General features: G+C 42.3%; 1 protein-coding gene across 1 annotated transcript in view; it reads left to right on the forward strand.

Moving 5' to 3' along the window:
- Window positions 1-9,331: 9,331 nt before the first annotated feature.
- The window catches only part of ift70 (intraflagellar transport 70), a 32,217-nt gene continuing 26,277 nt past the window's right edge, over window positions 9,332-15,271 (forward strand). Inside the window, exons 1-5 of the mRNA XM_080723111.1 lie at window positions 9,332-9,467; window positions 12,417-12,482; window positions 13,096-13,305; window positions 14,149-14,205; window positions 15,012-15,147. Of these exons, the coding sequence (XP_080579237.1) occupies window positions 9,414-9,467; window positions 12,417-12,482; window positions 13,096-13,305; window positions 14,149-14,205; window positions 15,012-15,147 (523 nt within the window). The 5' untranslated portion in view covers window positions 9,332-9,413. The remainder of the gene's footprint in view (window positions 9,468-12,416; window positions 12,483-13,095; window positions 13,306-14,148; window positions 14,206-15,011; window positions 15,148-15,271) is intronic.

Raw genomic sequence — 15,271 nt, forward strand, 5'->3', positions numbered from 1 at the left:
CTCATATTACTTGATTAGGAGTCCTTGACCTTAATTGGTGCAACAGGAAGTGCCCTTCGCCAAACAGGAAGTGCCTCTATATCTCATGAACCGTTTGTCGTACAGACGCGTGGGTGGCCTCATATTACTTGATTAGGAGTCCTTGACCTTAATTGGTGCAACAGGAAGTGCCCTTTGCCAAACAGGAAGTGCCTCTATATCTCATGAATCGTTTGTCGTACAGACGCGTGGGTGGCCTCATATTACTTGATTAGGAGTCCTTGACCTTAATTGGTGCAACAGGAAGTGCCCTTTGCAAAACAGGAAGTACCTCTATATCTCATGAACCGTTTGTCATACACGTTTGGGTGGTGTCATATGACTTGATTAAGAGTCCTTCAGCTTAATTGGTTTAACTAGCCCTGCATCCTCTTCTGATGGCTGCTGCCCCTTTTGACGTGGGTAGAGCTGCGAGGGCCCGGTCATCATTGCTGAAGGACTCTTAATCAAGTCATATGACACCACCCACACGTGTACGACAAACGGTTCATGAGGTATAGTATGCACGTGACATCACTGTTGCTGGAAGTTATGTGGGAATGACTACTGAGTGGCAAAAAACGAATTTCTGCCATTGACAGCCCATACATCCAAACAGAAAAGTCTTATCTGATTGTATTAAACAAAGTAAACTCACCAACATTGCGTCTGTACTGAAAGCTTGAATTTTCCTCTTTCTATCTGCCAAGTTTTTGTTTCATAAGAATCCACCATAGGCATGTTATGAGCTACTTTCTGTCAAGACATTCTGTGCAGGTTTTAATTTTTCCAAGTGTCAGGGTTTGGAAGCCTTCGTTTTCAACAACACAACATCCTGCTGCCTCCTGCATTATGTGCAAATTAGAAACAGGTGGTATGCAGGGCCGTTGAGTGATTTGCAACTAGCACTTCCAAACTCCAATGCTCCATGCTGCTCAATGTTTTGCCACTCAGTCTAGATTAGGGGGGCGGGTCCCAGTGGACGTGCATACCCTCTATAGAGGTACTTTCTGTTTGGCAAAGGACACTTCCTGTTTGACGAAGGAAGCACCAATTAAGGTTAAGGACTCTTAATCCAGTCTTATGACACAACCCCCGCGTCTGTACGACAAACGGTTCATGAGATATAGAGGCACTTCCTGTTTGGCGAAGGAAGCACCAATTAAGGTTAAAGGAGTAGTTCACCCCCAAAATGAGTTCAATAATATATATATTTTTTGTCACATTCCTAAGACAAAATTTTGATTAGAGTAAATTTACCCCCATTGATTCCGGATGGTGACCCGTTTCGAAACGGGTCACCATCCAGAATCAAAGGGGGGTACATTTATTGTTATCACATTTATGTCTTAGGAATGTGACAAAAAACAAAAAATATTATTGAACTCTACTCTCCATGGCCTGAGTAATCAATAGAAAATTTTTCATTTTGGGCTGAACTACTCCTTTAAGGACTCTTAATCATGTGATATGACGCCACCCACGCGTCTGTACGACAAACGGTTCATGAGATATAGAGGCACTTCCTGTTTGGAGAAGGGCACTTCCTGTTGCACCAATTAAGGTCAAGGACTCCTAATCAAGTAATATGAGGCCACCCACGCGTCTGTACGACAAACGGTTCATGAGATATAGAGGCACTTCCTGTTTGGCGAAGGGCACTTCCTGTTGCACCAATTAAGGTCAAGGACTCCTAATCAAGTCATATGACGCAACCCACGTGTCTGTACGACAAACGGTTCATGAGATATAGAGGCACTTCCTGTTTGGCGAAGGGCACTTCCTGTTGCACCAATTGAGGTCAAGGACTCTTAACCAAGTCATATGACGCCACCCACGCGTCTGTACGACAAACGGTTCATGAGATATAGAGGCACTTCCTGTTTGGCGTCGGCCGCCAGGCCACACGTCCGAGCCGGACGTGTGGGTATCGGTCCCGTCTCGAACGGTCGCTCCTAGCCCGAGTTATGGAAGTTTATGTGCGCTGCAGTGGCGGCGCGCCGCCGCTAGGCGGCGCTATAATTTTGCGGGGGTCCCTGGGCCCCCTGGAGGGTGTCCGTGCGGGTTAAGTCCCGGATTTCCCCAAAAAAATGTCGGCCCTCCCATTGAAACCATTGTAGAGCCGAACATTTTTTAAATACATGGGACTAGATAGCAGGGGGTCCCCGGGGGGTCCCCAGGGCTCCAGGGGGTCCCCGGGTGGTCAGACCCCGACTCCAGAGGCCCCTCGGTCGGCCTCGCCTCTGGAGATGAAGAAGTACTATTAATATTAATAATAATAATTGTAATAATAAAGTCGCTTATAATAAGCGGACATGGCAACCCGTCAGACTGAGTCTCATAAAGTCACTGCAAAACAGATCCACTGTAAAAAAAAAAAAATCCACTGCACAGCTCCCCCTAGTGGCGGAAAAAATTACCTCACAGCAGACGTGCATGATCTGTGGATTTATATGATGTGTATTTGTGATTTGTATTTGTGTTTTGTGTTTGTGTTTTGTATTTGTGTTTTGTATCTGTGTTTTGTATCTGTGTTTTGTGTCTGTGTTTTGTATTTGTGATTTGTATCTGTGATTTGTATCTGTGATTTGTGTTTGTGTTTTGTATTTGTGATTTGTATCTGTGTTTTGTATCTGTGATTTGTATCTGTGTTTTGTGTTTGTGTTTTGTATTTGTGATTTGTATCTGTGATTTGTATCTGTGATTTGTGTTTGTATTTTGTGGATTTGAATCACAGATAAAAATCAGAGATGCAAATAACAAATAATAATACAAATCACAGATACAAATCACAGATACAAATCACAAATACAAAACACAAATACAAATCACAAATACAAATCACAGATACAAAACACAAATACAAAACACAGATACAAATCACAGATACAAAATACACAAGAATCTGACCTTGTGAGTTTCAAATCTGGGCATGTGAGTTCAAAATGTGGAAACACAAAATTTCAAAAATTACAAAACTGGAGGTACGCATTTGTGAATTATGAGACTGTTCTGGCTCCAACAATTTTGACTGGTGAATCGTGTCATCGTATGATGGACTACTGTATGTACTGTACACACAGTGGTGTAAAGTAACTAAGTCGATTTACTAAAGTACTATACTTAAGTACAATTTTGAGGTGTACTTTACTTGAGCATTTCAAATTTCCATTACTTTTACTTCTACTCCACTACATCTTGGATCCAAATATTGTACTTTAACTCATTACATTTATTTGAAAACTTTAGTTATTAGTTACTTTACAGATCTTTAAATTATAATATTATAAAACATACATTAACCACTTTAGCCCTATTTTATATCCTACCTAAGCTATTTGAAAATATACGATCTACAACTCACAACGCTGCTATTTTCAAGGCCTTTTTGTAGGCCTACTTTTACTTTTGGTACTTCAAGTACATTTTGAATTCCAGACTTTTACTTGTAACACAGTAGGGGAGAGCGGGGTAAACTGAGACACCGGGTAAACTGAGACGCTCCATTTATCTTGGCAATGGAACACATTTGTGGCCATGTGACCATTATATTTTCAAGCCCCTTGAATTTCCCACTTGTCATGAAAAGAGAGACCTGATAGTGCTGTAGAAAACATGCTTTTTTCACAAAAATGTGTTTTTTGCATGTAAAAGTAAATTTTCTTGCTGTCAACATAATCAGCTGTTGTGTCAAAGCAAATTGATGCAGGGAGAACATTTTATATCATACATGTTGATGAACTACCAACTTATAAATCCATGTGATAGATGCTAGCTGAAGATTACCCTGAATTGATAAAAATATCCCTTTTCCCAAAATGTGGCTGTGGGGTAAAGTGAGACAATTGCTTCGGGGTAAAGTGAGACTATCCTTAACATGAAAGACAGGGAGAAAGCTGTAAAAACCTAATTAAAGGGTGTACCAAACTAGTCTCAATTGATTCTTATGTATTTTCCCCTGTAGAATCCATTTTTGATATATATTTCTTTGTATTGTGCATAATTAATGAGATAATTAGCATATTTGACTAAATATGCGAATTATTTCATTAGTTATGCACAATACAACAATATACTTTGCAGAAATAGATTCTACAGGAAGAATTACATAAGGATCAACTGAGGAAAGTTTGGTAAACCCTTCTATACATTTTTTATAGGGTTTTTAGTTTTTTCCTTCTGCCCATGTGTCACATTATTTGACACATGGGTGGAAATGACAGGACAAAGCCTATTAAAAGAATGTCTGCTATGTACATTTTTGTATTGCGCATATTTAACCCGGTTAACCGGGTTTTTGTGTTTTTATGGTAGTTTTAAAGTGAAAAAAGTGAGTGGATCACTTTACCCCGTTGATTTCTCTGGTCTGTCTCAGTTTACCCCGGTCCTGGGGTAAACTGAGACACAAGACCACTTTTTTTAAAACAATCATATTTTCTCTGCCTTTTGTCTTGAATATGTTCTGATAACTTCCATTGTTAGGAAACATCCCAAATTACTGGGAAATGTGTATATTTTTACTGATATATCTTTTAGTTCGCCTCTAGGGGAGAAAATGTAAAAAGTGTCTCAGTTTACCCCGCTCTCCCCTAGACTACTTCTACATTGCAGTATTGATGCTTTTACTTAAGTAAGAAAATGTGAGTGCTTTTTCCAATACTGTGTACACACAGACACCTTTGCTGTTTGGTCCACACTTGAGAGGGTGGGGCAGGAATTATGCCTGCGAGGTGCGAACTCGACGCTCCTGCGTCCGGGTTTGCAACACACCCAAGCGTCACCGAGTGTTGTGATAGCAGAGCTGATGTGATAGAGTCAGCTGGAGTCAGGGGAGAGAGAGCTGCACGGGCATGTCCAGCAGAATGCATCAATGCATGACTTCACCTCTATGCGACTCCAACACGCTACCTACGCACCTTCACTGCTATGTTCTCATCATACCGTCCTTGTCGGGTGGAAACCTTGTATGTCCAAAACCGTTCGTTTTACATTCATCATTTTAAAAATGATTTAAGATAGTGAAAATAGCCGTTCTACAAGCACACAACACCTCGCAGTTTGAAACTTGGAGTTACAAGGTTTCTGTGTGACAGTGACAATATTTTCATCCACACCTTATGGGAAAGGCCACTCAACAAGCCTTGGGTTTGGTTTTTTGGTCTTTCTGGTACATTGTGTTTTTATTAAAAATGTTTCTTTTTCCATTATGTTTTATAATGTTATAAATTGATGTGCACATTTTCTTTCTCCCTCTTTTTCTCCCTCCTCCCCCCTCCCTCTGTCTCTCTCTCCCCTCACTATCTCTCTGTAGGCTTGTGGCTGCAGGCCTCATCAGAATGCATGGTGATTTTCTCATGCTATGCCGACATCTCATCAACTCTCTCAGAGCTCGGTCTGGCAACCATGAAATAAAAATGACCCTCGGGTCAAAGAAGACCTTACTGAAAAGAATGACAGAATCCCCCCGAGCCACAGAATAGTTCAGTGGCAGATGCCTTTACTCAATTTCATGCTTGGCATTAATGAGGAATTCCACTCAAGAGATGCTCGCTCACTTTAACTCTTGATAAAGTATAAAGTAAAAATCCTTCATATGTTAATTTAACAGATTCAAAGAGAGAGAGATAATTGTACACTCATGAGTTACAAAGGATAGATTAGTCATTTGACTGCATAATGCTTTATTTTCTTAAGCTGAAAAATGACTCTTTATGTCCTGAAATGCTTAGTTTTTCAACTTTTTCTCTTTCGTTTTATTTAACATTAGTCATAAAACATGCAGTAATACGAGCCACATTCTCAGTGCAACAGCAAAAAAAAGGGGAAAAAAATAAACTAGTATTCTAGTACTAGAACTAGTAAGTTCTAGTATTTTTTATTTATTTTCTGATTCTTTTTTTAAGTTCAAAAGTTGAGACACATTTAGATTTAATTCAACGAGCTGATCTGATCTACTTCCAATTTTGGAGACTGCTTCTTCAATTAAAAAATGTAATCTTTACCCCAAGCGTCACACTTTGGAAAAAGCAATTTTCAAGAGTTCCTTTTAAGTTTTTTTTTTTGCAACATCACTGAACTCAAATGAAAACACAGCTCTCCTCCCCTTTTCCTAGTCCTAGTTATATAATGGAAAAGAGTTTTATATTAGAAGTAAAATCCCCCCTTTTTTACCTGTTCAGTAATGTTGGAAATGATGGTCCGTTGAGTTGTTCCTCTATGCTGCAGAGCTTCTCCTGAGAAAGACAGCAACAGTATGCAAAGAGTGCAGAAAGATTCAAAGTAGCCTACACACATACACACACCCTCCTTGCATAAAAGCCAAGCTTGCAAGCACATGCATAAACAAAGCACTCACAGTCTCACCATCTCTCTCTCACACACGCGCGCACACACACACACACACACACACACACACACACACACACACACACACACACACACACACACACACACACACACACACACACACACACACACACACACACACACACACACACGAACACGCACGCACAAACGCACCCACGCACACACACAGTAGCCAGTACACCCTGGACGTTTGCCTCTAACCTAAACCATATTGGCCCACAAGAAGCCAGTAATGATGGGGGCCAAGGTGCTGTGGGTGCGTTGTGCCGTGTATGTCTGTCTGTTGCTTTCTGTGGCCCTTGGATGAAGTCACATATTGGATCCCACAAAAATGAATGAGATCATTGGTTAATTTACCATGTCCTCTGGCCATGTGCAGTGAACAACATGATCCAAATAAAAAAAAACGTTGCAGTGAAGAAGAAGAAGAATGATTACGAGTTTTATCTGATTGTTTTCCTTCTGGTTTTAATATAAAACAGATATATTTTAACCAAAGATCAGTCTCTCATTTGATTTAGACTTGAATTTGTACACGTGAGATACTTTTTTTTAACCACCTTGGGCATATCATTATAGGTGAAAAATGTTGACAGATAATGACAAATCCTCACATATTTTCCAAACATAATGAACCCTACTTGCCCGTACTATACAGGACAGGGCATGTCAGTCATAATAGGCAAACATTCTGCGAAGACATTTGATGTAGAGGAAAAATAAAAGGAGGGGAAAAGAATCTAGAGCCCCCCTGGGGAGCTCGGTCAACTATAGGTGTATAGGGTTGAAGAAGTGGTAAACAGGTCATGGTACAGGCTAACGTCTGGGCTCCTTATTCCACAGACTGGGAAGTGGAGCTCTCACAAACCTGCAGGAATCATTATACAGGCCAGACAGGCATGTCCTGAAACCCTACCACCCTTAATGCCATCATCAGTGGTATAAAGCAGGGGTCTTCAACGTTTTCAGGCCAAGGACCCCTTAGCTGAGAGAGAGATGAATCAGGGACCCCCACTACATATTGTATACCCTTGTGGGTTGCAGATTAAACATTTTCATAGATTTCTTAGACCGCTTATAGACTTCCCTCTACAAACCTCTTTGCCAAAAATAGCCGATCTACAAGCTTACAACGTCTCGCAGCTGCGAGGCATTGTAAGCTTGTAGATCTGCTATTTTTGGCTAATGTTCCACTCAGAATAGGGATGCTAGGGTTCACATGGTTAATGTAAAAAACATGATCCTATCACACAAAGATTTGGCGGCCCCCCTGTAACTCTGAGGACCCCCTAGGGGTCCCGGATCCCCTGTTGAAGACCCCTGGTATAAAGTAACAGAAAGTAAAGTAGGCTACATTTGCTCAACTACTGTAAGTTAGTACACCTTTGAGGATTTTTTACTTTACTCCTGTAAAGTGTTTCCAATGTTCAATACTTTTATTGCGGCACAGATTTACAAAAGAATGCTAAAAGGATGACCCAAATAAGGCCTCAGAGCTTTGTTTCAATCATGATCCCGTGTATTCAATTCATCAAGACATTTAAACTAAGGACAAACAACAATATACAACAATAGAAGTATAGCTGCCTGCCAGAAACAGGATTGTGTCAAAGGATACATAAATGTCTCAATAGAAAAGCAGAGAGACAAAATACAACCAAATACAACCTCTCCAATTATATAAGTTATTTTGCATAATGCATACCTTATACCATACAGATTGGACAAAAGGTATTTTGAAGCAGGTATTTTCAGTCCTGCTTCCAAGCTTTAGACATGTACTGTAGGCCTATTTGTGAACTGAAAATCTATATTTTGTGCTTGGCACTGATTTATATTTATTACTTTACATCTCCTCAATTTCTACTCCGCTCCTAATGGACAGAAACCACCCGTGCATCAAAAAATAAAAACTCAGTCTGGACAATATTGTGAAATATGCAGAGATGAAAGCATCACAGATTGCCCCAGGCTTCACTTAAGAATCATTTCAATCATTTCACTTCACAGGTTCAGAAGAGAAACATCAAACGCAACCCCGGGGTGCAGCCCTCGCTCCCACACTACTTACTGCACTGTGTCCACGCATGCTTATGTGTGTGTCAAAACGGCATCTGTTTCTAAGTATATTCTATCTGTTGGACTTGCTTTACAGTTCAAAGATAGATAGATAGATCATGGTAATAGCTCAGGTGGGCACCAAAACCAACTGGGGACTAGTGATATGTGGGAACCTGGACAACTGGGCACCAGAGGCATGTGGGCACCTGGACAACTGGGCACTAGGGACATGTGGACACCTGGACAACTGGGCACCAGAGACATGTGGGCAACTGGACAACTGGGCACTAGGGACATGTGGACACCTGGACAACTGGGCACTTGGGACACGTGGGCAACTGGACAACTGGGCACAAGAGACATGTGGGCCCCTTGGACTACTGGGCTCTAGGGACATGTGGGCACCTGGACAACTGGGCACTGGGGACATGTGGGCACCAAAACCATCTGGGCTCTAGAGACATGTGGGCACCTGGACAACTGTGGGCACTATTACTAGCTATTCAGACAGAAACAAAGACATAAATATTTATGGAATAATGTATTAAATTCATTCGGCTAGATTCGGTCTACTACTGAATATAAGAAAGAAAGATAGAAAGAAAGAAAGAAAGAAAGAAAGAAAGAAAGAAAGAAAGAAAGAAAGAAATATTTATGGGATAATGTATTAAATTCATTCGGCTAGATTCGGTCTACATATTGAATATAAGAAAGAAAGAAAGAAAGAAAGAAAGAAAGAAAGAAAGAAAGAAAGAAAGAAAGAGTGCAGTGTTCATTGGTTGGTTGGCGTACCTGTCAGTCACAGCACTGCAGTGTTCCGGTCTAGGCTGTTTGTTGCTAAGGTAACACTTCCTGTGCGTCGTTCAGTCTCTGCTGCTGACAGACATGAGCTAACGAGCTATTTGTGTTTACATGTCGGACAATAACGGACATTTACACAACAACACTTAGGAAAACGATTCCAAACCATGGCGTCAACGGTTATAAAGGACGGCGAGTATACAGCCACCATCTACAAAATGGTTGGTGATATTTATTTAACTTGTTGTCGTTAGCATGTTAGCATTCACTGTATCATCATACAGCTAATGATGCGTTATAAGTAAACAAACGGTCCTAATCGAATTACGTTTATTAAGACATCTGTGTAAGTGTAAATTCTAATGTTTGATTCTGATAATAAGTGTTAGTTTAACTGAGTGTGAACACACATGTGTTTACTTTGTACACTCTCAGAGCTACAGCCTTACAGGTCCATTAAAGGTTCTATTTGTGTACTTTCAAACAGGGGCGTACCCAGGAATGAGGGTCAGGATAGGCGAAATGCCAGCCGAAATGCCAACGAGGTGCCCCCCCCCCCCCTATCCCCCCCCCCCCCCCCATCGAGAAGCCCACCCCCCAGGGGAGGGGAGGGGGGGGGGGGCGCCCATAAAAAACACATTTTCCATTTTAAATACGTTAAAGTGAATAAATAAATAAAAACAATATTCAAGTATATTCAATGCATGGATTTTTATTCTCAAAAAGCACAGCATTACAAACAAGGCAAACAATATGCCCAAATAGTGACACGTTTCAATTTGCAGGGCACACATCCAAATTAAAACCTTAAGCAGTGTGTTACATTTGGCTCCCTTGCTTTCTTTGATATCAAGGTGAGTCATAAATAAAGCAAGCTCATGTTCTTTAACTGCAGCAACACCCAAAACACTGCCAGAGACATTGAGAGTTTCTACCATTTCAGTTACATCAGCATAAGTTACATTAGCAGCACGGGGAGTTGCTAAGAATACACTAGCAGACGTCATGACACCATAAGAGCCTACGATCTGGTTTAAAATGATGCGTAAATCCTTTTCACATTGGACTCTTGATTGTTTTCCCAGGGTAGTGGTAATGATACTATCTTTGAATTTAGAGGGAACAAAGCATTTTCGAGCTGTACTAACTGCATATCTATCCCACTTTACAATAGCATGTTCGGCACATAAAGCATTTGTTTCGGTCAGGATGCTTTTATATCCTTTCAAGCTATTTTCATCACACCTAATCGCTGACAGCTGTCTTTTGAGACCATCAATTAAATCTATAGCGTCTGGTACAGTAGTCTTTTTAGACTGCAGGCCATTGGTTGCTGCATCAGAACTAGAAAACAGGTTTTTAAAGAGAACGAGAAGGAAAACAAACTTCCTTGTTTGTATCCTAGTTAACAATGCATTTGCTTCTTCACATGATGGACCTAGATTCGTGACATAATTACTCAAAAGGTCTAGTATAGGGCTGTAATCTAGCCCTGTTTTAGGGATTCGAACTTCGGGGGGATTTTCCGAACGAACCATCGAACCTTAGATGGTTCGTTCAATTGATTAAAAACCGAACGTTCGAACCATCGAACGTACTGTACCTTTAACCAGATAAAAGTGTAGGAAATGTTTTAAATGCGCCGTTTTATCCATTGACGCGTGGATGCGTGGCTGCATTAACACCTAGGCTAACACTTGGAAAATCCAACCCACTCGGGAGAAAATGTTGTGCAGTTTGTTCACGAACAGGCTCAATGTATAGCGGAGTTGCACGGATGATGATTAGACTTGGTGACTGCGTCGGAGCGCGTCGCGTTCGGGCTGAACTGGTCTCGATGTAACAACCCCAGAAATCGCATTATAATCCTTTAGGGGGTTGCAATGAAATCCATCTTTGCTCATGCTTAGGAGAAAGGCTGTTTAATCTGTGGGTGCATGGATGGGTGTTCGCTGTTCAGAGCACAGCAGCACACACGTCTGTCTCTGCCCAGCTCAGCTGCAGCTGCTCTCACTCTACTGTCATCAAGCGTGTGTGCGCGGCCCCAAATTGGAGCGGAATTGGAGCGGAGGACGGTCCTTGATCGCTCCAAGCTGTTCTGGTGCGTTTTATAACTACTATAACGTCACCATTAACTGTTAGTGTTTACCGGTAGGCCTAACTTATTTCGTATTTGGCTATCTCTACTACTGTGATATTATGAATAGGCCTATCACATTCTGATAATTATTTTTCGTGTAAAAAAAAAAGAAGAAAAAAAAAGAAAAAAACCTGAACCCATTAATTTCGAACTTCGATTGCCAACGTAACGAACGAACGTTCGAATCCCCGAAGGTTCGCTTGCAGCCCTAGTCTAGTATAACGTCATAAAGTTCGTGCACTTTAGTAACAGCATTAGCTCTTGAACTCCACCTTGTGTCACAACCACGTTCAAGTTCAAGGGGTCTCTTGTGTGGATATTTCTCTTTCTGAAGGTCAATAAAAGTAGCATGTCGGCTGCAGCCTGTCATAAAAGCATGCAGTGTATTCCCCGCTGCTGTCGGTGAGTTGCTGCCGCTTGAGCCTGGTTCTGTGTCCGGGAAGCAGGCTGCCTCGGCCCCTGCTGTCGGTGCTGCGTGCGGCGGCAGGCAGGTCTTCGGAAGGCGGCGAAGGCGGCTCCAAAGCGGCGGCAGGGAGGTCTTCAGAAGGCGGCTTGCTTTTGCTGGCGGCGGTGAACTGGAGCGTCTTTTCTGGGTGAACTTCTTCTTAGCTGGTGGTCTCATGTTGGAGTTCAGTCAGTAATGAATCAAGGCTAGTCTGAGAGCAACATACAGTATCCCACCTTTCAGCCAGGTAGAGGTGATAATGGCCCAAAATCCCCTCCCCTGCCCCGTAACACCATTATAACAAAAGACGCGCAGGAACAAAAGGCGAGGAAAAGGCGACCAGAATTCAATTTACATCCCAATGAACTGGCTGGCTGCCTTCCCCAGCGAGTGGGCAAGGGGGGTTGAGCAACATTCTTTAAGTTTTGTGGGTGCTTGGGGGTGCTTTGGGGGCTATATTTTACATTTTCAACAGAATAAATGTAAGGCGACGGCCTTTTCGCCTTAATGGATTGCCCGCGCCTGCTTTCAAAGTTAAATTAACATGGAGGATTTGACTGTGTTCTGACTGTTCACTCTTTTCAGATTAAAGATGGTCAGTATGGTGACGCCATTCACATTCTAAGCAATGAATTGCAGAAGCACATGAAAGTAAGTAGGAGATTAAATGGACTATTTTCTATTGGCTACTACTAACGCTTTTGTCTGTCGGAGTGCTATGTTTTGACTTTGCATTAGCTTTAGCACCAGAATGTCATGGTTGTGATCTATGGCGGTGTGTATATGTAATTCATGAAATGTAGACCTATATCACAGCCATTCTAGGGCTACATTACAATGTATTATGACTGTAATGTTGTTATATTGGAGTTTAGTTTGTGTGTCATACTACAGAGGTAAGTACATACAGGGTAAGTTGGTCAGAAAAAAAATCTAAATTTACTTGAGTAAAAGTACAAAAGTATTTATATATAGGCTATATATTAGCCTGGCGGGGCCCGACGTCATCTGCGTTCACTCACTCATTCCTTCCACAGTATATATAAGTTATAGTAACTAAAGTTTTCAAATAATTGTAGTGGAGTAAAAGAACAACGTTTGCCTCTGAGATGTAGTGGAGTAGAAGCAAAAGTACTGAAAACTGGAAATACTTCATTAAAGTAAAAGTATCTAAAAAGTATAGTACAGCACTGGTGAATGTAAATGCAGTGAATGTACTTAGTTACTTTTCGCCCACTGATCACGACGGCCTCCGTCCCTCCAGTCCCGGGCGGCCCTCTCTCTCCTGGGCTACTGCTACTACCACGTCCAGGACTTCAGCAACGCCGCAGAGTGCTACGAGCAGCTCACCCAGCTGCACCCGGAGGTGGAGGAGTACAGGATGTACTACGCCCAGTCCCTGTACAAAGCCTGCGCCTACCCCGAGGCCATGAAGGCCACCTTCCTGCTCGACACCCCCAGCACGCACACCAAGGTCCGCCGCGCGCACACGCTCACCCACACGTGGACACACACGTCGACACGCACATACTGTACATACTGTCAAAGGCATATTGGTGCCTTTTGAGCTAGGGTTAATGCATGCATCTCTCTCACAACCATGCACACGCACACTCACGCACGCAGGCGCGTACACACACACACACACACACACACACACACACACACACACACACACACACACTCACAGTCATTCATTGTGATGGCATTTCAAATTGACAAGCTCAAAACAAGGCGCCTTTCGAGCTTGCAGATCTGCTACTTTTGATGCTTTTATTTTGTGTGAAGCTGTAGTATGGTCAAGTAGGGCATTCATTTACAGAAGAAAAAACAACAAAAAGTTAAAAGAGGTTTCAGCTACAAAATGCTTCAATTGTCCTCAGTCAGACACAACGTTGACTCTCTTACAGTTGTCTCTCGTGGCCAGACTGTTGACTCTACCGATTTGCAAATGCTCCCATCATACAGTCTGGGGTGACGGAGGTCTTATATCCGGATAAAGCGGAAGTGAAGCCTCCTCCCCACTTACGTTTCATTTTTAACATTTATCCTAATATGAATAAAAAATATCTAAGCATATTTAGCTTGCTGCTTAGCAGAAATTACATTTTAAAATATATTATATATCATGAGCGGAAATGCCAGCTTCCATTACTCGCTGCTCGGGAGCTGTTTGTTCCAGACTATATAGCATTCTGAGATTGTGAAATAGTTGTCTGGCTACGCAAGACTACTCTACAGCAACCAAGAGTTGGGCTTGAATGTTCAGGTCCACTGTCTTCATCTTCCTGTTTCTTCCTCTTCCTGTCCCACACAGATGATAAGTTGCAAGCAGCGATCTCAATACGGGGAAGAGGAATACTCTGGAGCCAAGGTAACTACTTTACCTCCACTATTCAGTAGGCGTGCAACAGTTAATCCAACAAATCCACAGTCACAAAGCAAGTATAAAATATGGCTTAGTCGATAAAAGTTTGTATTTCTTTTCATTGATTCGTTGAATAGTTTAATCGCTAATCAAGCCCTAGTATTCATGTTTCATTTCGATGGAATGGCTCGGTCAGTTTTAGATGTGTTTTACTGTGAGACATGATGTTTTACTCTGATGGATACTGCAGACATTACAGAATAAATAACACCAATGCAGTATTACGTTACAGAACGTTTTATTACATTTTACAGCAGCACTAAAACATAATTGTTTTAGGCACACATGGCCAATTTATACCTAACTATTAACCACTTAGGCCCTATTTTATATTTGGTCGTACAATGACGTCACGTGGCAACATAGCTGACCAGAAACCTTGTATTTTAACTTTGTGTTTTCGTGTGCGGCGCGTGCGTGCGTGCGTGCGTGCGTGCGTGCGTGCGTGCGTGTGTGTGTGTGCGACAACACCAGATGTTGTTGTTGATGAGGACAGTAGAGAAGTGAAGTGACCATTTGGGAAGTGGGTTGTACATCCGACCACAGTCTGGAAGAGTCTTTTCTTACCAAGGTGCTAAAGTACCAACGTCTTAACGCCCGGATGCTATTTTACAGCCTGGTTACAAACGTAAACAGCTTGTTTCGTTCTTTGAAGCCTCTGTAATGTCCATAAATTCGTTGCGAGAGGCCTACGGATTGCAGGATGCCCAAGCCAAGAGTTAAGGCATCGGCTAAACTCTGTTCCTCTACAGACCTTAGTGGAGCAGCTGCCTCAGGAGGACCCAGACTATGACGTGGACCTGGGCTGCTTGCTCTACCAGGAGGGAGAATATGAAGAGGCCTGCAAGAGGTTCATGTCTGCCATGCAGGTGCTGGGCTACCAGCCAGGTACACACACACACACGCGCTCTCTCACACGCACGCACGCACGCACGCACGCACACACGCACACACACACACACACACACACACACACACACACACACACACACACACAGGGCTGTCACGATTA

This window comes from Nannobrachium achirus, assembly GCF_963921795.1.
Source record: "Nannobrachium achirus genome assembly, chromosome: 4".
Lineage (NCBI taxonomy): Eukaryota > Metazoa > Chordata > Actinopteri > Myctophiformes > Myctophidae > Nannobrachium > Nannobrachium achirus.